The 24,841-nt window shown below is 25.5% G+C and overlaps 1 protein-coding gene across 1 annotated transcript; it reads left to right on the forward strand.

The window, feature by feature from the left end:
* Positions 1-336: 336 nt before the first annotated feature.
* On the forward strand, positions 337-22,672 carry LOC129965505 (U4/U6 small nuclear ribonucleoprotein Prp4-like). Its single transcript, XM_056079472.1, has 16 exons — positions 337-412; positions 1,673-1,895; positions 2,509-2,582; positions 2,667-2,739; positions 3,112-3,239; positions 4,669-4,748; positions 6,003-6,096; positions 6,818-6,912; positions 10,262-10,320; positions 11,288-11,411; positions 13,134-13,226; positions 14,222-14,344; positions 17,313-17,420; positions 19,157-19,275; positions 20,370-20,419; positions 22,465-22,672. The coding sequence occupies exons 2-16, from the start codon at positions 1,700-1,702 to the stop codon at positions 22,609-22,611; spliced, it is 1,563 nt and encodes a 520-aa protein (XP_055935447.1). The 5' UTR covers positions 337-412; positions 1,673-1,699; the 3' UTR covers positions 22,612-22,672.
* Positions 22,673-24,841: the final 2,169 nt, after the last annotated feature.

Here is a 24,841-nt window from a genome sequence, read left to right on the forward strand (position 1 = left end):
CGCCAAATTAGTTATATCGGAGAAATTTTTTTTAAAGAATGATCCTCATTTGAATAAAGGAATGGAGATTATTTGTGTCTTTACACATAAATGTGATATATGTTTATAAAAATAAAAAATAATTTTTTTTGTTACCTTTTCATTTATAATAATGAAATATTCTATATATTCAATAAATTAAAAAAGTATATAAGTTTGACTATTCTTTCTGCTTGAATATGTTATCAATTATATACAATATAAATTGAAAATAATTTAATTGATACAGAAGACTTTGTATATATGTGTATGATACCTTTCAAGATTTTGAAGATTTCAAAATAAAAGCAAAAGAATCTTTTAGTATTTTGCTTCTGGCAATTCACTAGAAAACCGGCACGTCTGTTTTTGTAAACAACATTGTTTTTATAAAGTAAGATTTTGTACTTTTTTCAATAATTATAAATTTTTACATTAATTATATTTTATTTTTTAAGGATTTCTATTATGCATACAATTATTTTTTAATAAGAAAGTATTGAAAAAAATATCTGAATAATGTACTTCTTTTCTTGAAATAAATCTAAGGAAATTTCTTTAACAAGCTATGTAATTTTATAAATTAAAATTTGTCTAAAATTTTTTTTTTCTGAGAACACAATTTTTTTTTAATATAACATTGAATTAATAACAAATAATTAAATTTGTCTTTAACGTAAAATGTATATTTTTAAAAAAATCAAACTACGTTGAAGTATAAGTCTGTATGACTAGAAGAATTTTGTTACAAAACTATTAATTCCTACCAAATTAAATATATAGAAACTGTTTTAATTAGCAGTATTATTGTTTGTTTCATAATGAACTTCGGCTATGTGAAGAAATCATAAAATTTCTTTATTTGGTTATAAATTATAATAAAAATTCTTGTGGCCATAATTGACCTCTCAAAGTTTTCCATAACAGGTTTGGTTTTTGTATATGTTTTTATGGTATTTTATATTGACTGTAGTAGCTGTAAAATGATATACTTATTGTTAGGAGTCACTTTAATTGTAGGGTTTCATGTTTGTATGTGCCCAAAAGGCTTAATTAATCATGTTCTGTAATATTTTTGATTTGATTTGGACTTCTAAAATATAATAATTTGGAATAAAATTTAAATTTTAAGCACACATAAGGGGCATATTGTCTTTTAAAAATATGTCCCAATCCTCTTTTACATAAGAGAAGGGTAAAATAATATATTTCTTATGATTATTATTTAATTAAATTAATATTTGATCATTCTCATTAAGTTTATATTTTTAAGTATGTAAAATGTTTCAAGATGTTATGCTAAAACTATCAATTTTGTACCAGTTGAAAATAATTTAGTAGTATCTTTGTTTAAAATGTCACATCCATCATTATTTTCCTTTATAGAAGCAAAGACAGTGTTGTTTATTTTTTAGTAACTTTTGTAATGAACTTTTTTCATTATATAAAATATTTCATATTTGATTTTATATTAAATTTTGTCATCTTTCTCCCCCTTTATCTATTTATGAAATCTTGTACGTACATTTTTATATATATATATTGTAGATAATTTAAGCATGATTGTCATTATTTTATATATATATATATATTATATATAATATGTTTTTCTATAGTATTGCTTAATATTGAGTAGTTTATTTTCTTTTAACAGCAGTTGAGTTCATTTGATTAGCCAAAAATGTCGGATGATGAAGAAATTAGTTATGTCAAGCGGCAAAAGATCATTCATTTTGGTAGTTTGGAGGAGCAGGAAAGACAGAAATTGGAACAAGAAAAGATAAAAGAAGATAGTGATAGTAAAGAAAGCAGTGAGGGAGAAGAAAATGAACCAGAAAAAGAAGCAACGGCTTCTGGGAGTATTAATGTTAGCGAAGGTATTATTATTTTATTTGCTCATTTAATCTTTACCATCTAGGAAATGCAGTTGTTGTGTCCAGAAACTTTTGTCTTCCACGTACCGATTAATGCAAACATCAGGTCACTAAACCATTTGATTATTACTACTCTCCTAACATAAATGGGACTGTAGTAACTACCTTCCTCTCTATCTTGTATCTAACCATAGATACAAAATTTGATTATGGCGAAGATTTGCCCATAGTTCACTTAAATCCCAAATATATAGATATTGACTTTATCATATGCTGTGTATGAAATTGTAATTGAATTAAAATTAGAATATCCTTTTCAATTTCTGTGTTTTTCTAAGAATAATGTTAAAATTGCTAGCAATAAATAGCATATGCACATTTTCAGATTGTATATAAAGCAGTCATTCCAACTTGATTATGGAAGGCATATATATGATGTAACCAGGAAAACTTTTCTTAAGAAATTAGTAGAATATAAAAGATTAAAAAAAAAAGTTTACAGACAAGTTCATCTTTTGTATATTCATTGATGCAGTAATAAATGAATCTTTAACACTAGTATCTGACAATGTATATTTGTTTTATTTAATTACATGATGTCATTTATATATTTCAGAATATATGGACTTGGAAGAAGAAGTAAATAAAGAAAAACAGATGCTTCTGGAAGAGTTTGAACGAAGAAAAAAGGTATAGATTTTACTACCTTTTATAAGCTCAGAAAAATTTGAAATTATTTTAAATGCTTATATTAGTTTGCTTATCTTTATTTAGGCTCGTCAAATAAATGTCTCAACAGATGATTCTGAGGTCAAAATACATTTAAGACAGATTGGAGAACCAATTTGTAAGTTCCTTTTATCAATCAATTATTGCTTTTCCCCTTCTAAAGCATAGACTGCATTTAATTTTGATTATTGCTATCAAGTCTTTAAATTTATCAGTGCTGGATATTTTATTTAATATAAGATCTATTAAAAATGTCAAATGCTATTATGCTGATTTAAATATTAAATCAGGTTCATTGGGTATGAAAGAAATAAATGCGGTAATAGTGTTATTTTATTATGTGTTATTCTTTGGTTATCCAAGAACTGCAATATTTTGTGCTTGCATTTTTGTTTTTATTGTATAAACATAATTTTTCAAAATAAAGTTATAATAAGTTTTTTCTTATAAATTGATTTTGATTTTGTCAAAATTTATATATGCAAAATAGGTTTGTTTGGAGAAGGTCCAGCAGAACGTCGAGAAAGATTAAGACAAATTTTAGCTCTTCTTGGAGAGGATGCTATAAAAAAGAAGCAGGAGGAGGAAGAGGAAAAGGAGGAGATCAAAGAGGAAATAGTAAGGGTTTTTTTTTTATTATTATTTATATGATTAAATGTTTATTTATATGTTTAATTTTTTAAATGAGTAGTTTTCGAGCAACAAGATATTGTCTCCGTAGTTAACAATTCTGCTTTCTCATATAATTATATCAAATTTGAATACTTTGAAATTGTGTGATTAAAAGTTTTTTAACAAATTCCAATTAAATTATAGCTAAGAGGGAAAATGCCTTAAAAAGAAATTTAGGTAATAAATTTTAAAAGCTTGAAAAAGAGTAGGTTTTAATGGTAAAAAAATTTTGGTGGGGGAATTTTATACAGGTGTAATTTAAATAGTTTTAATAAGGATCTGTGCCAAAATGACAAAAGTTTTTGAAATGTAATTATAATAGTGTTAAGAAAGAAATTATAGTTATGAGTTCTGGAACTGATTGCATCACACACAACTTTGTTTTTATTTGTAAGCGAAACATACATGGAAGGTTGTTGACATTGAAAGTTTGAAAGTTTTATTCGACCAACAATATACATTACCAAGGAACTAAATAATTGCTATATTGTAACCACTAGCCAGATTCTGAAATCAAAATATTGCCATTTTGAAATTTGTTTGTATTTTTAAAGTAATGCTAGAAATTTGAAAGTAATCCTTTTTTTTTTTCTTTTGCTTTATTACATTATAAAAATATTTTAATTTATTACTTTAAAAAAGTTTTCTTAATGATTTTTGATTCATCAGATTTGTAATTTAAATTTATAATTTTATGAATGGTTTTGCATGATTCATAAAAGTATATTGAATTTTTCTATAAAGAAAATGGAATTTTATTTTTACTTCTCAGTTATCTTTATCTTGGTGTTTTTAGAAAATTACAAAAATTTCTGTTTTAAATTAAATTGAACATTAATAGGTTTAAGCATATCAGATTTGTAATTGAAATTTTGAATTCATTTAATTTCTCTTAACTACTCAGAAGTTTATTAGTTCAAGAAGATTCAAAGAACATCTTTTCTGTAATTGCTGAATTATAAGCAGAATTCATTCGTTATGAAATTCTTTGTGACAGAAAGCTCTTTCAAATAGTTCATAATTGCTTGAATTTTTATGACACTATGTATAACCTTAACATGGTGCAGCAAATTAAAATTTTTTCCCTAATTGTAGTTTTCAAAGTACTTCTAGTTTTACTGCTGTTTATCTCCATTGAGGAATCATAGAAAATGCCAATTATAAAACAGATTTGTAAATCAAATGTGTATGCATTAGATCTCCAGGAGCTCTAGCAAACTGTAAACTATTTCAGATTAATGCTAGTTATTTTAGTTTTGATAAATGCCATTTTGATGTGAAAACAAAAGACAATGTGGATTCTATATCAACCCTGTATGCTTACAGCTGAGATGTTCTAATATCATCATTAAAGAATTATATTTGTATTTTTCAGGCTAAAACTACTTGGTATCATGAAGGTACAGAAAATCTACTGAAAGCTAGAGTATGGATAGCTGCTTATTCCATACCTAAGTAATTATTTTCATTTATGTCCAGTATTTAGATAGTTTTTTGTAATGCTTGTTTGACTGTTTAATATAAATAATTTGAATCTAATAAATATTTTGTTGCCTCAATATTCATTAGGTGCATCTATATATAATATCTTATCAGAATTGAAATAATGCATGAAGAGGGGATTTGTTGTTTAGCTTAAATTAAATTTTATATTGCTTCAATTAAAATTAAGACAAGCTGGTATCTCATATATTGTATATTTTAAAATTGAAATTACAGGTTTCATATTTACTATTCAAGTGCAAAATCCTCTGGTTTTATGTATGAATGTTTTCTTTATTTAAAATTTCTGTGTTCTCTGAGTTAATGTATAAATAAGAAAGGCAGTAGATTTTTTTAGATGAAAAATATTAATATGCATAATAATAACTTTTAGGTTTAATATTGCATCTGTGTTTAAGTGTTCAAAATTAGAAAAATAATGTAAATCATTCTTAACTTTTGATTCAATAATTTGCATTCCATGGTTACTAACTGAAAACAGAAATATTTTGCTTTATTGTAATAGATTTCTAATCTTCTAACAAAAAATGATTTATATTCTACTTCCTGTAATAATTCAACTAGATAATCTAATAATTGAATTTTTACATCTTTAAATGTATATGAATGAGTAACTAATTTGCATAATTCCTATACTTTCCTTGCATATTTCAAGTAAAAAATTCAATTTCAAATTATTTTTTACAAAATAATATGGCAAAGAAACCTATTTTAAATAGAATTTCTTGTTTATTTACTAAAGTAATATGCATTGTTATATATCTTATTGATTTCTTATCCTTATAAAAAATGAATCATTGTATGGACTTTTCAATCATAATTATGATATAAGCTAATGTAATATTTTTTGTATACAATAAGTAAATTGCTCTTAGAATTAATGAAGCAATTATAAACAGGTTGCTGATTTTTTTTTCTATAAATCTCCTCTCCATGCTGATCTTTTCTATATACATTTCTAGCTAGTAATCATAAGTTTTCTTTTTTATCCCTCTTCCCATTTGATTTGGAAAAGATTTTTATCTAAGTATAATTATCAAAAATTTCTTAAAATATGAAAAAGTTCTTTCTGTAAAGTGAAATTGAATAAGATTGTTAATATAAAAAAAATTATTCAATTGAGAATTTTCAGAATTAGGTTTTGTGTTGTGACTTTACTAAAAAGAATAGCATATAAAAGTAAATGTTATTGTGGAATGTTTTTAGAGCAAAGGAAAGACTTAAACAAGCTAAAAGGGAAAAAGAGGAACCAGATTCTAGAAGACATGCAAAGAGACAAGAGTTGTATAAGAAACTTAGGGTATGTACCTAATAGTTTCATTTTTTTTAAAAATATTTTTTAATGACTACCATTTTTTTTTAGATTTATTCATCAATATTCTGTAAATTTCCTTTAAATTTATTTTAACTTTACTTTTGTAACGTACAATTAAAATTGCCATTACTTGGATACGTTGCAAAAAAAAAATTTTCATTTTTTTCCCCTTCTATAATTGCTATTACATATTTTTTAGATAATCTAAAGTATTAGATTAATATTTTTATTGAAATTTTTAGTGATAGTCTATTATCATTTTGAAATGTCAGTGTGAATTTGTAGATACTGTTGCTGGATATCAGATTCTAAAAAGCAGTTATCAAATTAAGCCTTGAAAAGGAGAAAAATAATTCAGGAAATAATAAATAAGAAATAGCTGTTTCAGCATTTTGAAGAGACCCACAAAATTCATTGAAACATGCTGACTGATTAAAATACAAAATTACAATGTTTGTATTTTGAAATATGTTATTAAAAAAGGATTAATCACAATTTTTTCTTCTATTTTTCTATTGATGCAATATTTTGTATTGCTAATTTAGAATTATTGCAAAAATTGATGGAGTAAAATTTGGTTTAAGGTTGAATGTTGATATTAAATTCAAATATGAAACTTTAAGAAAAAATAAATTAATAACTAAGAATTTTTTTAATTACATTTTTTATTTTAAATTTTATAGTCTGTTATTTTATATTCTTTTAGTCTTTAAACATTAACTGCAGTCAAATTGGAGACACCAGACCATTATCATTTTGCCAATTTAGTCCTGATTCAAAGATGCTTGCTACAGCCTCTTGGTAAAGTAGTAAATTATCTTTTATTAATAGTTAATAAATAAAAAAAAATTAAGTATTTAAATTATAGTTTTCATTAAAATAATAGCATGTTTATAATAATTATATATATTGTGATAATAGTTTAATTTTATAATATAATTAAATAAACATTAAAGTTACAAAAGATGTTCTTAATTATTGCTGTTAGAAAGTGGCACCTTTGGTAAATATTTTTTCTCTTACTTTCTCAGTATAATCTTTCAACAACTATTTTTTGTTGTATTTTATCAAATAAAACATAATTTTTTTTAAAAAAATTATTATTCACTTTCCGAATTCTGAAATTACAATTTACTACTAAATAAATTTTAAAAATATATTTGTTTAATTAAATTTTATTTGCATAATGTTTATAACACAAAAATGCTTAATTGAATAAACAAAAATTATTTCATTCATAATATTATTGAACATATTTTATGAATATAATCAAATTGTAAATCTTTAAGTATTTTCAGTTTGCCATTGTGTTGAGAGTGTGAAATCTTGTTCTTTAAAAAGAATTATTATTAAGATAAAAAGGTTTATACTCCAATTTCTTTGTTGGGAAGTCAGCAGGTCTTTTCCATTAAAATTGAGAGACTGATTTCATTAGTGTGCTTTTTTAAAACGAGCAAAGAATTTAAAATTCAGTGATATACTCAGCAGTTGTCATACTTAAAAAGCCATCCTATTCTGGAGTTAAAATATGATATAAATTAAAATAACTGAAATTATTTTTATAGTGCATATGTAGAATTTTTGAACAGTTTCATTTCATTGGTATACAAAAAAATGTTTTAATCTTCCATTTATGAAATTATTAATCTTTTCAACTACTTTTGTGGGTAAGAGAAGCCATGAATTCTGGGAATAGCAACATTTATATTTAATGTTCCTAAAAACCAAAAAAACATGTTTACTAGTATTACATTTACTATTTCTTATTTAATACAATAACTCTGAAAATATTTAGTGAAATATGTATATTAATGTGTTGAGAATGAAGAATTGCTAGCTGATAGAAAAAGTAGCTAATTAATATTCAGAATTTGAGATAAAGTAATAAAAAAAAAAAAATCCCTAAAATTTTTTTTCCAAAAGTGTTTTGAGAAATTTCATTTATTCATAAACTTCACTTATATTTTTGTTTAATAAGATTAAATAATATTTTGCAGTGCATACAGCATTTAGGTTATTACTTATCAAACATGCTTTACATTTATATACCCATATAAGTGAGATTTGAAAAGGACAATGAGTTTATTGTAAAACAGATTTACCAATTATGTATTAAAAAAATAACTAATCTGGAAATTTAACACTTTCAACATTAACAACAAGATATCTTGTCTCTTCAGATACTTCCATTGATATTTGATATTCGTCTTTTCATGGAGTTTTTATCTAATTCATCCTTAGCGATGAATGTGTTAAGATTCAAAAAATAATCTTTTTAATGGTACCAATTTAATTTCCAATATTTTCCAATTTAATTGGAAATATCTGAAAGATGAGATATCTCATCGGTAGCGTTGAAAGGTGTTAAGTTGCAAAAGAAAAATCACTGGATTCAGACCATTGTCTAGATTGGACTGATTCTTTAACTATAATTCCATCAAATATTTATGTCATAAAATAGACAAATTATATTTTAACAATGTAAATGTGATTTATGAAATAATTTTTAAAGAGAGTGCAGCTGCAATTAGAAAACAAATGTATATATTTAAATATCATGTATATTTTAATTAATAATCAGAATGCTGTTTTAAACTAAATAGCAAAAATATTATTATATCTAGGAAGAGAATATTTTTATTCAGTGTGCAAAAATATTTTAAAGATAACAAACACTGCATGTACCTACAACCAAAAAGCTGCTGAAAATTAGCCCAAACAGATCTTAAATTGAACTGTTTAAAACAAAGTTGCCATTATTTTAAGCTAGGGAAATAACTTTGAAGGCTATTAAAATCAACAGTAGTCCTCATAAATTGAAACAAGCAAATAAAAATAAGAGGGCAGTAGAGACAACAAATGTTGATGCAGAAAAAATAAAAATTTAGGAAATATCATATGTAAAGAAACAATGGAAGAAAAAGAAATGATCAATGCATAAAGTGTCATACTTGATTTCATGCTATTATGAATTCAAGAATCAAAAAATGCCTTTTATTTTAGTGTGCTTTAAGAAAGTAGTTGTGCAATTTGGAAAGCCAAGATGTAACAAAACTGATATATTTATTCCTTAAAAAGACAGTCCATAATTAGACTGATAACAAATTTTACGTTATTTTTTTTCTAATTAAAGAGTTAATTACGTTGCTTTGAGGTTACATAACAAAACAAAAAAAAATTATTACATTTTGTACTGAGAAAAAAAACCCTCTTCATCTCTATATATCAAAATATATATATTCAAATAATTCAATTTCAACAATCTATCTCTATATTGATACAATCAGTCTTGTTACTGTGTGTGTGTGTGTGTGTGTGTGTGTGTGTGTGTGTGTGTGTGTGTGTGTGTGTGTGTGTGTGTGTGTGTGTGTGTGTGTGTGTGTGTGTGTGTGTGTGTGTGTGTGTGTGTGTGTGTGTGTGTGTGTGTGTGTGTGTGTGTGTGTGTGTGATGAGATTTTAAACTTTTAATTTCAATTTAATTAATTTCCAAGATTTTATCTTAATTTAGCCCATAGTAACTTCATTCTAAGATATTCTCTTATTTCGTGATCCAATTTCACTGTTTCTACTTAATTAATTCAAGAGCAGCTTTGTTGAATCAGCTAAAATCTAACTTTCCCACACTGCGCGTGAAGAGATAAAATACCTCTGATCAGGCAAATTCTTTTTTAAAATCTCCCTGTGTTTCCCCTGCCTTCTCCGTGCATATAAAGAAAATCCCTATTGAAATCTCATAATACCTTAGCACTGTAAAGAAATATTTCCCCTATCAAAATCATAGGTTATATAAGACCAGGGATAAAATGTCCAAGAGCTTTCCCCTCATTCATTCCTTTTCTGTGTCGCTTTGTGTGCTCATCGCTTGTACATATGCTTGCTTCTTCAAATGAACGACGTCACAAAAATTAAAAGTATCTTCACTGTCTTTAAACTCCATCATGCTTCACAACAAATAATGTTACATATATATATATATAATTTTGTCAAGATATGAGTAATAAACAGTGTTTGTTTCAGTTTATGTGTGAACATGTTTTTTTTAATTCTACCATTAATTACATATTCTGGTTCTATATAATAAAATGACTTTGAAAAAATTTAGTAAATTCATATAGTCATTTTCATTTATTCATTCATTTCCTTTTCTCAGGAGTGGTTTATGCAAGCTATGGTCTGTTCCTGATTGCGAATTAATTAGGACATTAAGGGGCAAGTATTTTTTACTTATAAAATATGTTATAAGTAGGAAAATTCAGAATGAGGCTTACAGTATCATACAACTCACCAAATAGCAAAAATTACTGTAGTATAAATATATTTTTTCGAATGGCAACTATAAATTTATCATATTATTATTTTCTTTATTTATTAGAAATCTTCTCTAGAAATCTTCTTTTATTTCCTATATTGTTAGTATTTATTGCCAAATATATACAGAAATGTACTTAAACTGAATTTCTATGCTCATTGTATGCTGTAACTTTCATATTTACCATTATCATAGACATAATTTCAAAGAAGTTTTTGTTGGAAATTTACTATATTTTTCCTCTAATATTGTTAACCACTGAATGAAAAAAAAAAAAAAAAATCATTGTTTTGAGCTATCTCTGTGTTAAGATTCCCATGGAGAGTGGTTATTGGTTCTATGTGTTAACTTCTCATATTCTTTCATATTTCTTTTCACAGTACAGTCTTTTGTGACTTGATATAGAATATTGGAAGAGAAATAGAACAATTTCATATGCCTGGAGAAGGCAAAATTTGTCATCACAGTTTGCAATGTTCTGGATTCCAGACACAGGAAATGATCGTTAAACTTATTCTGCTTTACTAAGTTTTTGTTAAAAAAAACATCTGTCAGATTGTAATAGAATGGAAAACTTATATTAAGTTGATTTTGATCTATTTTCTTTTGTTATCAATATAGTATACCAAGTATTTTTTTATTTGAATTTTCTTTTACATGTGAAATGTACATAACTTTCCCTTCAGATTTGAAGAGTATGTAAATGAATTCAAATATATTTTATGCCAAATGAAAATTTTACCCATTTTTAATTGATTGACAAACAATTGACTCTTTGACTTAGAAATATGTTAGGTTAACTTTCTGTTTTTAATGCATACTTTTCTAATTAAAATTAGTACTAACTACTTTTTTTCATTTTTATAGGTCACAATTGCAATGTTGGGTCTATTGTATTTCATCCCGAAGCAACTCTGACTCAGTCTGAAACTGCTGTTAATATGGCATCTTGTTCTACAGATGGCACTGTTAAACTGTGGGATTTAAAAAGGTACATAACTTATTTTAATATAATTTTTTATAATAATTCCATGATATCGGTATTAAATATTATCCTCTGAAATTTTTAATGCTGTTTTGACACCCAGCATCTTTTTCTGTTCTGTCATCTAGTGATTCAACTAAGGTTTTTTTTATGTGTGCAAATCAAATTAAGCATTGATAATAATTAGTAGTAAGATCATAAATTTAATATTATATTTATTTATTTAGTTTGCTGGATTATAGCAAAGATCAGTGAGCTGAGATCTGCAATTTTTATTATGCAAACATGCATTTTATCCCAAGCAGAACCCAGAAGTGTTTATTAATGCACGTGTGAATAGAGCTGAGAAATTGCTGTTATTAACATCATTCAGAAAAATAAAGCAAAATTGTTCTTTAAATATGGCAAAGCAATTGATAAAAGATCGATTAGGAAATTTTTAATTGGTAAAAATGTTATTAGATTGCTGCTTCATGTCTCAATTCATTATATTCTGTCTTCACAGGACAACTGAAAATTATTTCTGTTATTTTTTCCCATCATTTTTTAACATTTTGTATTTGACAATGTATTATTTTTCTATTAATGGATCACTATTTGTATCAATCCAGTTTTATTTGTTAATTTGAGTGTTCAGGTTGTTAATTAGAGGTGGTCCTTCTGCAAAGAAACGAAGGTTAATGAGAGAGAGAATTGTCTGAAGGCAGAGACAAAGACAAGAGAATAAAAATTAATTACATGCATTTACCGTACATTTTATTTGCATTTTTGTTTATTTATTTTAGGCTGGATTATTTCACAGGTTAATGAGCTAAGGTCTATTGAATATTTCCTTTCAACACTATTTTTGTTTTGGTGTTACTAAATGTTTACATTTAAAGTGTAGTACAAATAAAGTTTTTGTTGATTTCATTTCTTAAGCACTCTGCCAGTATGCATGAGATTTTCTACTATAACTTTTGTTATCTTAACTGTGATTCATATTTGAGATATTGTTAGGAAGATAACAGACCATCTTGATCGACAAGTTTTCTAGTATGTTTTAATAAAGAATGAATTTTTATTGGAGCTTACTGTACTTAAATATTTTCGAGCTATTTGAATAAGCACTTTAGTAGGCATTATGTAATTATATTTGTACATTTATTTATATAAATGTATAACTTTATTTACAACTGTCTGTGAAGTAATGATTAATATTTTGTACAATTTTACATTCACATTGTATGGCTTTTTTCTCCTACATTTTGTAATTTTAGGATATCATTGAAATTTACTTTTTATGTGTAATATAAATTGAGGCTTTAAGAATTAATATTAACCTTTGAAAAATGTAATATTTAAGATATGAAAAAAATTATTTAATATTTTGCAGAAAAAGATTGAAATGTATTTTAAGTTGAAACTTCCAAGAATGAATTTTATACAAAATTATTTTTAAAGTATTTAGAGATGTTAATTTTGATTATTAATAATCCTTAATTATATTTTCATTACTTAGTGTAAATTTGCTTTTTAAACTTCTTATAAATAGCAATCAATGCTGTTATTATGTTAATTACAATTTAATGTTATTAATTTATGTTACAGTTTTTGATTTAAGTATGAAATTGAAATTAACTATTTATTATTCAGTATTCTTTAAGTTAGAGTTATTTTTCTAAAAATTGTGTTTCATTTACTTTATAAAAAAAGACATTTTTCAATTTAATTTTTGCATTTATTTAGTGATGAGCCAATTGCGGATTTAGAGGGCCATGCACCTCATCGAGTATCTAGATGTGTCTTCCATCCTTCAGGTCGTTTTCTAGCTACATGTGTGTAAGTAATTCAAATTATATCATGGAATTGTTTACTTTTATTTTTTGTTAATTTTGGTATGTGGTTTTTTTGTTTTATCAATACCTTCTTCTGTGGAGAAATTCTATGTCTGCTGTTGCTAAATTCTTTTTCACTCATTGGAATTTACACTTTTTTTTTACTGTACAGAATGAATCTTATGCAAAAGAAAAGCTATTTGGTACAAAGTGACCATAAATTATATTACTCAAAATGATTAACAAAGGATTGGGGAAAATGAATGAGAAATAAATGATATCTTATATGTTTCTTATTGAGCTATTTAAATGTGTATCTATGAAGTGGTTTACAATATGAGCATTATTCTCAAACAACATCACACTGTTGCTTTTTCATTTGTGGTATTATTTTACCCATAAACAAAAATTAATACAAGTCTATGTTGTCACTCTTCAGGACAATTAATTTTTTTTAGTTGAAGTATATTTCAATGTAAATTATTTCCATGTACTTTTCAAGACCAGTTTTTATGGAAATTTTATATTCTTGTGATTAATATATGATGATTTTTCATCATTACAAAATTTTACTTCTGTGTTTATTAGATGTGACTTTGTATTAAAAGGAACAGAAATCAATTTATCAGTCAATCTTTTGTGTTTCTAAGATTATTGACTCATCTTTATTAAAACAGATATATTTAAAATGAAAGACACTTTTTCTCTTTTTGTTGCCATGATGTTTTTGGTTATCACTGAATAATTAATACACTGATTAAAATGTTAAATTGAAGATAGAGGCAAATCATTTCTAAATATCTTAGATATCTTTTTCAAAACTAATATTAGAATTTATCATTATCTTTAACTGCTTATTTTAAGGAATGTCTCTGTATAAGACACAAATAAAAATGATAGCTATATTTGCTCATACTTTTTTTAAATTTATTTATGACAATTTTATCTTACATGGATATGCATTGGCATTCATTACATACGCATTTTCTTTTCATTTAGTTTCGATAATTCATGGAGACTCTGGGATCTTGAAGTGAAGGAGGAAATTTTACATCAAGAAGGACACAGTAAGCCAGTGTATGATGCAAGCTTTCAGTGTGATGGATCACTTATAGCTACCGGGTATGCATCTTGATTTTTGTTAACACAAAACTTTTCTCACCACTTCATAATGGCTTTTGATTTTTAATTTTGTATTCAATCCATAATTTTAAAGTGGCATTTTGTTTATAAATTAAAAATCACATGCAAATATTTCTTGAAAGGTTTTTTTTTTTTTTTAGGTTTATATATGCAGTGAAACCTTGCTTAATGAGCATAATTTGTTCTTGAATCTTATTCATAATGTGAAACACTTGTTAAGCAAAACAACTTTTCCAGGATTATCTGAAAAATAGGACAATGCATACCATTCCGAAAAAAAAAATTACAGATTTATAATAATGTAATTTATTATTTATAATACAAGCTTTTTTTAGCAAAAAAAAAAAAAAGATTAAAGGTATCTGTTTTTAGGTATGCTTCAAAATTTGGTGAAAATGAGACATACCATTATCATTAAATGAATTTGTAGTATGCATATCTATTCTCTTATTAAAGCGATGCTTTTCAATGTGTGATGCAATAATTTCCTATCCTTTCAACCTCTCCCTTATTTTACTGGAGGATTGTTACTCTGCTTCATCTATTATTTCTTCCACTCCTCTCCAAATCTCCTTGGCAGCTTTTTTGCTGTGGCACAGAATGCAGCTGCTTAAACTTTTTTGTTGTTCTGGCTCATTGATGGTATTATTATCCATCTCTAGCTCCATATTCTTACCAAAAACAATCTCATCTATTGTCTCCACAGGCATTTGTTCAAAACCTTGGGAGTTATGTTTGACGACACCATTTGCACAAAATGTCTTTTATGTGTATAGAAAGGGTTTCTTATAGAAATTGCTCAATGTAGACTGATTCAGATCATTCCAGCATGTGATGTCCTATTGTCTCCTTGTCATTCATTAAACAAACTATTTTTTTGCATTTTGGTTTGTTCATTACATGAATTGCTTTTTATCAGAGATTCTCATTAGTGAAGTTTTATGTTCCGTCTTTAAATGCTGATTAGCCACTCTATTTTTCATATGAAACATTTTATAAACTGTATCTACTGATCTGAAAAAAGATTCAGATGTAAGTTTTGTCATTTTTTTAAAAAAAATGCTATTCTATAAAAAAAATGGAGCAATTCTTCGAAGTAGCTATTTTATATAGCTTGGAGGGCAATTCAAATTTGAAATTCAAAGATTCTATATATAAAATTCTGATGTTAAATTTAGCTTAGAAGTATTCTTTTTTAAAGAAACTAAATTTATAATATGAATCTGCTTGTAAGAAAATGAATGATGAAAAAAAGAATAGGTTCTATTTTATAATCAGCTTCTTCATATATGTTGTTTGAGTCTTGAATTTCTTATAAGGCAACTTGGTACTATATTGTTAGTTATTTCTGCAATATTTAGCTAATTATCTGTTAGACAAGCTGCTTTTTTTATTTGAAAAATATTTCAATTTATGTGAGTGACCATTTTATTTGTATAAAACAGTTCAATTAAACATTATTTTTAAATAAAATAAATATAGTGATAATATGTTTCTGAAAGTATTCAAATACACTTTGCATATGATCATGAGGACCTTTCCGAGGAATATACCTGCAGATATAAAAGTTACTGAGATATATTTCATTCTTGGAATCTTGTACCTAATCGTCATAATTAAGCTAATTTTAATTGATAATTTAAAGTTTATCTAATGAGAATGGGAAGATATTTGTTTAGTTTATTGCTGTGAAGAATAATTTTTCTTTTTCTAAGGCTTTGACAAGAATTTTATCCATTTAAAAAGTATAGAATTTTAGCTGCAGTCAGCTTTCTGTGATGTACATATCTTCATTAAATAAATAAATAATGTCATTCTTTAGTAGAAATATTTTTTTCTCTGATGTATTTTATATTATTAAAGTTGGGTTTTTGAAGATGTTAATACTAAGTTGTGAGTTTTTAAAATTGGTTGTATCATGTATAAGACATATAACTTGTTTTAAATCAAATATAGTTCATTTTGAAAACTTTAATGGTTCATGTTTGCAATGAAAGCTATAAGTCAATATGTCTTCTAATGGATTTAAAATTTACAAAAAAATTTATTTATAATGCTGCCATTCTAAGCTTGGAGTTTAGTTATTACTGCTAATGGTTTTACATTTAATTATAACATTTATAATTGTCAGAGATTTCATGTACGTAGAAATTGTGTAAAAAAGATAAAAACTAAATCAATTGCTAAATTTCTTAATGTTTTATTTTTCTTAGGGTGATTAACCATGTGTATGTGCAAAATGAGAAAGAATTTCATAATTGTTATGCTTATTGTAATTAAACTTTCATTTATGTTTTTAATACCAGAATTTTTGAATCATAGAAGTTGAAATGTTAATCATAGCAGTCTATAATTTTCATTGCTTATGATTTGTTTTTTATTAAAATTATCAGACATATACTAGATTAGAGAAGAGAATCTGATTTTTTTCCTATTTTGGAGGGGGGGGGGGGCTCCTTAACTTCTAAATTTGAATAAAATGTCTTGGATTGTCTTATCATTAGAGAGTAAATAGTCCATATTAAAGCAAGATTGGCCAGATTAAACTTTAAAAATATAACCTCTGGAGACTTCTAGTTCTTTAGTTTTACTATTTATAGAAGATATGATCACCATATTTTAATGATTGATGACAATTCAATTTCATACTTCCATTAATTTGTTATGCGATGATTCATATTAATTAAAGTATGAATGGTAAATTGATCAGACATCCTGGATTATGGTTATCCTAATCTTTGAACTCATCTATACTCTTGTCTAACATTTTGAGTTGAATGTGATCACTTTGCTTTTGGAATCTAGTTATAACTTAAAAGCATTCCATTTTTTAGTAACATGGTTTTCCACTGTGTATTTTTGTTAAAGATGTTGTATAAATCTTTTTGAAATATATTTACAGATAAATGTTTTGAAAAACTCACCATTTTATATTATTTTATTTTAGAGGTATGGATTCGTTTGGAAGAGTTTGGGACTTACGCACAGGGAGATGCATTTGGTTTCTAAATGGTCATCAAAATTCAGTGCTTACAATATGTTTTTCTCCAAATGGGTATGTTTACTGTGTATTATTATTATTTTAGTCTTTTTCATGCACTGAATTTCTTTATTTTTTCTGTTTCAGACAAAATTTGTTTACTGATACATTAGAAGATACTAAAAGATTTAAATAAAATAGGGGAACTCTTTTTCTTTCTCTTATAATATTAAAAAAGGAATCGTTTGAATTCAGATTTTTTGGATCTTTTATATATTTATAAATTCTGATTAAAGTTAAAATTATGTAAAATTTTTAAAGATATTCTGATGATTATCAATGCATTCAAAATGAGGGATATACTTAGGTGAGTTCACAAACTTAGGAATGGGCTGTAGGAATTTTTTATATATATATAGATTTTGATATCATTGTAGGACAGTTCATAGCTACTTGTTGTCTCTAGAGTTGAAATTAAGTGAATAAATTTATCATAATAAAAAAATGTGTAAAAATGACTAATATTTGGTTTTTGTATCCATACTACCTTAATCACAACTATTTATTACTCTTAATTACTGTAACAGATTTTTTTAATGAAAATTATTCCCTGTTCTTCACGTTCAGTTCAATTCAAACTTTTCAAAATACTATTGGTTTTTTTCCCCCTTTCTGACTAATAGTTATCAATGAATGCTAATAATTTTTTTTAGATTAATTGTATTCCATTTAGCACCATGACTGTTCTTCTCACATTCAAATAAAAAAAGCTTATTATAAATAATTTTCATGTGATATCTGTCTCAAATATCAATCTAATGATTTTCAAGACTGTAGTAATCATTATTCTATTACACGACTAAATTGCTGATTGTGTTGTTAGATCTGAAATGAAAATTAAGAGGAAAAGCTATTCCTTTTTACATATATTTGAAATATCGTGATATTGGAAAAATTTAGATTTGTAAATGCAAAAGAAAATATTTTAACCTTGCACTTAGCCCTTCAAAAAGAGTGATTATTATCTAAAATTAAAATCAGATTTACTTGATTTTCCTGGAAAAGATGAGAACTAATCTAACATTAGTTAAATATGTAAAGTAAAAAAAAAAAATCTAGTACCTAATCAGTTAAGGCGAAATAGTCTAAATTAAGATGGAACATTGTTCTGAGAAATGCTGAGGTCTGATTTCTCATAGTGTATAAAAATCAGTTTTGTAAATTTTATTTATTATCATTGAAAAAAAATGAAATATTCTAATCAAATGTGTTTTATATGTTCTGTTATAATTTATTCTTTTTTTTATTTATTTATTAAACTGGAATCTATGGAACCATTTATATGATAAATATTAATTATTGCATCATTCAAAAATTTGATGTTGTATATAAGTACATTATTTATTCTAAGTGTGAAAAAAAGTTATTTTTGCTCATATTTATTAAAAATTTTAAAGAAATTAGATATAATAATAAATTAGAAATTAAAGAGCCTAGAAATTTTTATTAAATATTTGATTTAATAATATTTTATTTAAATGAATATGTTTTTTATAATTGCAATTAAAAATTTTCTTAAATTTTTTATTTTTATTCATTGCATATCTAAAAGGTTTTTTTTTAATTAAGGCGTTATTCAAGAAATAAGGAGATAATTAAATTTAAAAATATTAGAAGATGCAATTTCATTAATACTCCAAAATTTGCTTCTTAAGTTAATACTCACTATTTTTTAACATTAGAAGAAACTAATATTATATTATATGTGTAATAATATCATTATTACTAGCTACATTTTAATTTTGTTTTAGTTATCAACTTGCAACAGGCAGTGCTGATAACACAGTGAAAGTATGGGATTTGAGACGACAAAAGTGTGAATACACTATATCTGTTCATACAAATCTTGTGTCAAGAGTACTTTTTGAAAGTGAGTTTTCTAAACAATTACTTAAAGAATTTATTCATTTTCTAATAACTTATATCTATGCTTGTAAACTCAGAATTCATATAAAACATGACATCAATTTTTTTGTTTTAAAAATTACTTTATTCTTTATATGCCATTTAAGTCAGCAGATTTTAAATTTACTGAATTGAATCTATTGAATTTTTTTACTAGATCTATTCTTTTATATATTTTTTTAAAAAAATTAGTAAATATATACTTAGCAATAATTTGCATTATATACACATATATAATATTTGCAAAATTTAATGGAACACAATTTATTTGAAATTTCTATTTAATTTAAATTAATTCAGGTTATATAGAATTATGATGGTAATCTGAAATATTCATAAAAAAAGTAATTTGTTGCAGATATTTTATTTTCATCTAAAATGTTGAAAATAATATGCTAAATTTTGCAATTTAGCATATCTAAATTTAACAATTTAATATCCCTAGAAGGAAATATAAATAAGGATGAGATAAACCTATAAAATTATTAAATCTTACATGCTGAAAACAAATATAAGAAAAATTAAAAGCTCTATTCCAGAACATGTTAACATTCTTTGCTTGACGGATTAACATTCTCAGTTAATATTAATGATTTTTAGTTCACATAATTTTCAGAAAGAATGTCAGCCTAAAAAAATAACCATTTTAAACAAACAGTCTTTGTTTCAAAATATGTTTATAAGTTAAAAAACATATTTTTGCTTAATCAACTGAGAGCTATTTAAATATTCATAATTTTATTATTTGGTTGAACATTATTACAAAATTGCACTTGTTAAAAGATTAAGAAGTCATCATTTTAAGAAGAAGAAAAAATTCTATGGGTATCAAATATCATTGAAAAACTAATACCATAAAATGTTATGTTCTGAAATTATTGAGTGAAAAACTATTTCTTTTTTATCACTAATTTTCCACAAAATAACTACATGCCTGCATTTTGTTTCAAAATAGAATAATAGATATTGTTACTGAGGAAATTTAGAAAAATATATAAACTATTATGCATCTTTCCTAATAAAAGTGTAATTATTTTTAACTTCTGTCTTTATTTATAGAAACAAATGGAGAATATTTAGTTACAACATCCTACGATAACTCATTAAAGGTAAGATTTTTCTTTTGTATAATATTTGAATGAGAACATTTATCAATTACAAATGTTCTCATTCAAAGTTTTGCTTTTGTTTGTTGCACAGCTTCTCTCCCCTCGCATCATTTAAGGATATTAAAATAACATTTTTCTATATAACTAATTGCCAATACACAATGCTGTGCATTAACTATCAAAGACATATATATATTCTAGGAAGATTTTACAAAAGGCTTTACATTAGCCATATAATTATACCATGTACTTTAGAGGTGCAATAAGATAACCTATGATATGCCCATATCTTAGAATTGGAGAAAAGGCTGCATCTGTTTAAATGGCAACTGAAGTGTATCGTGTTGTTCATGTGCCACTGCAGAATGAATTGAATGTTAAGAAAAAAATGTTCTGTTTATTCTTTTATTTTAAACTTACTGCTTTTAGCTACCTGTTGGTTTTCTAGGATTAATTCTTGTTAAAAACTTCAATTATTTGACCTTTAAGGAATGCTTTTAATAAAAGAAACTATTAACTAACATCTGTAATAATAATAATGAATTCTTGAGTTGCTACTCTATACGCAGACCATTTGATCTAGAATTATCAACTTGGTACATACATACTTTGAAAGATGAAAATGTGCACCTTCGAGTAATTGTCATTTTTTTAAAAATTATTTTATAGCTACATATTTCATTGTTGCTATTAGTATTTATCCTGGTTTTTTTCTACTCATTATTGATAATGAATATTCAACTTCTTTTTCCATATTTTATAAGTTTCAGTATAATTTGTTTTAAATTTTGCTGAACTTACTAATTAAGGTTTAACTTGAGGTTAAAATATTTTTTTAAAGAGTTCATTTTTAAACACTACTGCTTTTTCTTATAATTGGGTGTATGGAGATATCGACAGAAAATTAGGGAAATGCAGATCACAGTGAACAACAGTGCTGTAAAACTTTTGAAATAATGTAAGATATATATATCAAATAAAGTTTAAAAATATTTGGTTGAAAAAGCCCTTGAAATCAAGTTTGATAAAAACTAGTCACCAAAGATGCCTAGTGAGGAATTAGAAATTGAAAGTATTGTGGAAGTTAGTAGATTTCCAGTTGATGATACATTTTTAATAGAACTATGGTGCTATAGAACTCTGCTTCATTACAAATATTCACTTACACAATAAATAAAACAAGTTATGGACATAAAAATTAGCATAAGAGATTTAATGGAAATTAAACATAATCAATATTATTGGTGAACAAACTGGTTGTTAAAAGTGGCCAGTAGGAAAATAAGCCTATTTTTGTTAACAACAATAAATGAAATTTAAAAAAAAAATCGGAATTGAAATATTAGTAGCATAGTGTTGTAAAATGTTTTTAAAAATATTTTAATTGCTGTGCAAATTTGTCTATTGTTTTAAAAAATATTTTTTTTTTAATTTTGCTTTTTTGTTTTTATGCATTGTTATATTTTTAGAAATTATGTACAAAAAAACTGCTCTAAAGTGCACATTCTTCTTTTACAATGTAATATCAATACCAAATTTAATAGCTCTAGGTATAATGGTCTATCCTGTAGATTGTCAAAATATGTTCATCTGCATTATTGTTCATGATAAAATTCAAAGCACATTATTAACCCTTTCTAGGGCTGTGGAAAGTATGCTTCCCACCAAATTTATCAATCTTTGTATGAATTTATGTAGGTTGGCATAAGTTCTGACAATTTTTTTTAGAAAGGCAGAAACTTAGATGCTTTAGTTCTTTATCTCACACAAAATTGTGCGTCTTAGTTTGTTACTTAAATTTAATTTTGTTAATTAATAATTATCTAATTAGCTAAATGAATCCCTTTTCTTATTCTAATTCCAAGCCTAAAAATATTTTAACATAATATGACTAGAAAAAAATGGCCCTTTAAAGGGTTAACATATTATGTTATAACCTATTATTATAAACATATTGTTTTATTAAATATTTTTATCTAGTATATGGGCATTTTTAGTTCATTTTTTTTATAATTGAAAGTAAAACTCATTTAATTTATTATTAGGTGTGGTCTCATCCTGGATGGACTCCTATTCAAACCCTTTGTGGTCACAGTGGCAAAGTGATGGGGGCTGACATCTCAAATGATGATAAATATATAGCCACAGCGTCTTTTGATAGAACTTTTAAACTCTGGTCACCAGAGAGCTAATTGAGATCTGTACAGTTATTGTATATTTTCTTGTTTGTAATAAAATGATATTTTTAATTAATCCTTGTTGGAAATGCATATGTTGTTTTATATAGCCAGACATTTTATGGACCAGTATTTTGTTCTAGTTAGGGCAGATTCCAATTTAATTTTATTAAGATCCTATTTGGAAGCTACTTACCTCTTTATTTTGATATGCAGATACTGTAATCACATAAGTTCTCTCTCCACTTTTTAAACTTCCTCTTAATGACAGGCTTGAAATCAGATTTTCAACATATATATCAGATCTTGAATATATACCGAAGTGTAAATCTAAAACTGTTCTAATCTCAGAAAGAAGCACATTCACAGATAAAGATGACCAAGGAATGTAATCAATCAGTCGATTGTGTAAATGAAGATATTTAACCACTTTATCTAACATCTAATTTCACCCTTCTTATAATAAGTTGTAATTCACTTTCTTGTTCCCCAATTTAATTATATTGTTGATTCCAACACTGAAATGATGTTGAGCATTCCACCCACTCTATTATGTAGATTTGTTTAATAGCATATTATCTAGATTGAAATTTTGATTAAAAATTTTAGAAGAGTAAATATAATTTTAGTACATTACATATATTACGTAATTCCTAGAGGACACTATTAAATGATCCCACAAAAAAAATTTAATGACACAAAATAAAAATCCATTGTTACTTAGCTTAGGAAAATGGAAGAAATAAACAAAATCTTCATTCCTTAGCATTTAAAACATTAGTAGAAACATTAGAAAAGATTTAAACTTCATTGCAATGATCAAAAATATTATTTTAAATTAGATATTAAAATACACTTCTAAAAATTGAGAAAGAAAAAAAAATTTTGACAAATAAATTGATGTAATTGAAACCATATATATTGCTTTTAAGATAGTGGAAAAAATCATTTTTGTGCCATATTTCTAAAAATTATCAATGAAAAACACCAAACTTTTTAACTAAAAATTTCAAACTCACCAAATGTGTTCACTTCCGCCCTCTTAAGTGTATTATTTCCAAATTTAATAGCTCTTCAATAGTCTGTCTTGTAGAGGATCAACAGATACAAATGTTCACTTTTATAATAGCCACTATATATATATATATATATATATATATATATATGAATACATACAGGGTGTTGCCGAATTCGGCCGACAAATTCAGACTGGTGGTAGTAGGCATCAAGAGGATAAAGAATCTCCATACAACATGGGGTCCCAAACGACGTTTAGTAGGTAAAAATTGCAAAAATATAGAAAGTTCGAGAACTGTTAGAAACTGTAAAAAATTAATAAAAAAATAACAAATGGTATTTCAATTATGATTTTTTTTTCAACTGAAAGCACATTCTTAAAAGTATTTTTTCATGTAGATAGCATGTGGATTTGATGATCTAGGGGGTCATAAATTACTGAAAACGAAAAAGTAGTTTAGAACCCCTATTTTCTAAAATGTTAAAACACGAAGAAAAATAAAAGGATGAAAATGTGAGGAATTTTATATTATATAATTTTTTATAAGCATGTAGTGTGAGAACTGGGGAGTTTTAAAGATATTCAAGAAAAACTAAAGTGGGTGCCAGAAAACATCGGTACTGATGTTTGCTGAGGGTGTTGTCAAATTCGAAAGATAAATTCAGAGCATAGGATAATAGCCATTAAGTAGGCGAAAAATTACCAGAAAACGTAAGGTCGAATGTAACGTTTATTCAGTGAAAATCGCCCTTGCATGTTTGGGTTAACATATTGGCGACTAATTCAAAGGGCATATTAATATATTCAATCACCATTTATCTAACTTTTCTAATTAAGTATGTTGATATACTTACAAATAGACGGACTTACAAATTGAATTTAGTTTAAAATTTGATAAAGATCTGCAATTTCGGCAATAAAACCTTGCCAAAATTTCCTCTGTTGACTCGTTGCATTTTTGAGTTATGCTACTGATATGCAATCTGATGGATTGACAGGTTTCTCATTGATTTATTTCGTCCAAATCTGATACATAATATGTGCTAAATTCCGTTCATCCTTTCCAAATTTTCAGTTATAATATTCAAAAACAGATTGACATAATCTCATGTTTTTTCGGGAAAATTAAAAATGAGAATTATCAAAACTCTAAAATTAGATTTCTTGATAATTACAGTATTTTCTCTTTATTTCAGTCGTTTAGCTAGTCAATTTCATTAAAGCACT

The sequence above is a fragment of the Argiope bruennichi genome, chromosome 1 (assembly GCF_947563725.1).
Source record: "Argiope bruennichi chromosome 1, qqArgBrue1.1, whole genome shotgun sequence".
NCBI classification, from domain to species: Eukaryota; Metazoa; Arthropoda; class Arachnida; order Araneae; family Araneidae; genus Argiope; species Argiope bruennichi.

Bases quoted from the DNA above. Each gene is read 5' to 3' on its own strand.
- LOC129965505 (XM_056079472.1), top strand. From the start codon at position 1,700: ATGTCGGATGATGAAGAAATTAGTTATGTCAAGCGGCAAAAGATCATT. The intron at 2,583-2,666 runs GTATAGATTTTA...ATCTTTATTTAG, and splicing joins AGTTTGAACGAAGAAAAAAG to GCTCGTCAAATAAATGTCTC. The intron at 11,412-13,133 runs GTACATAACTTA...GCATTTATTTAG, and splicing joins AAACTGTGGGATTTAAAAAG to TGATGAGCCAATTGCGGATT.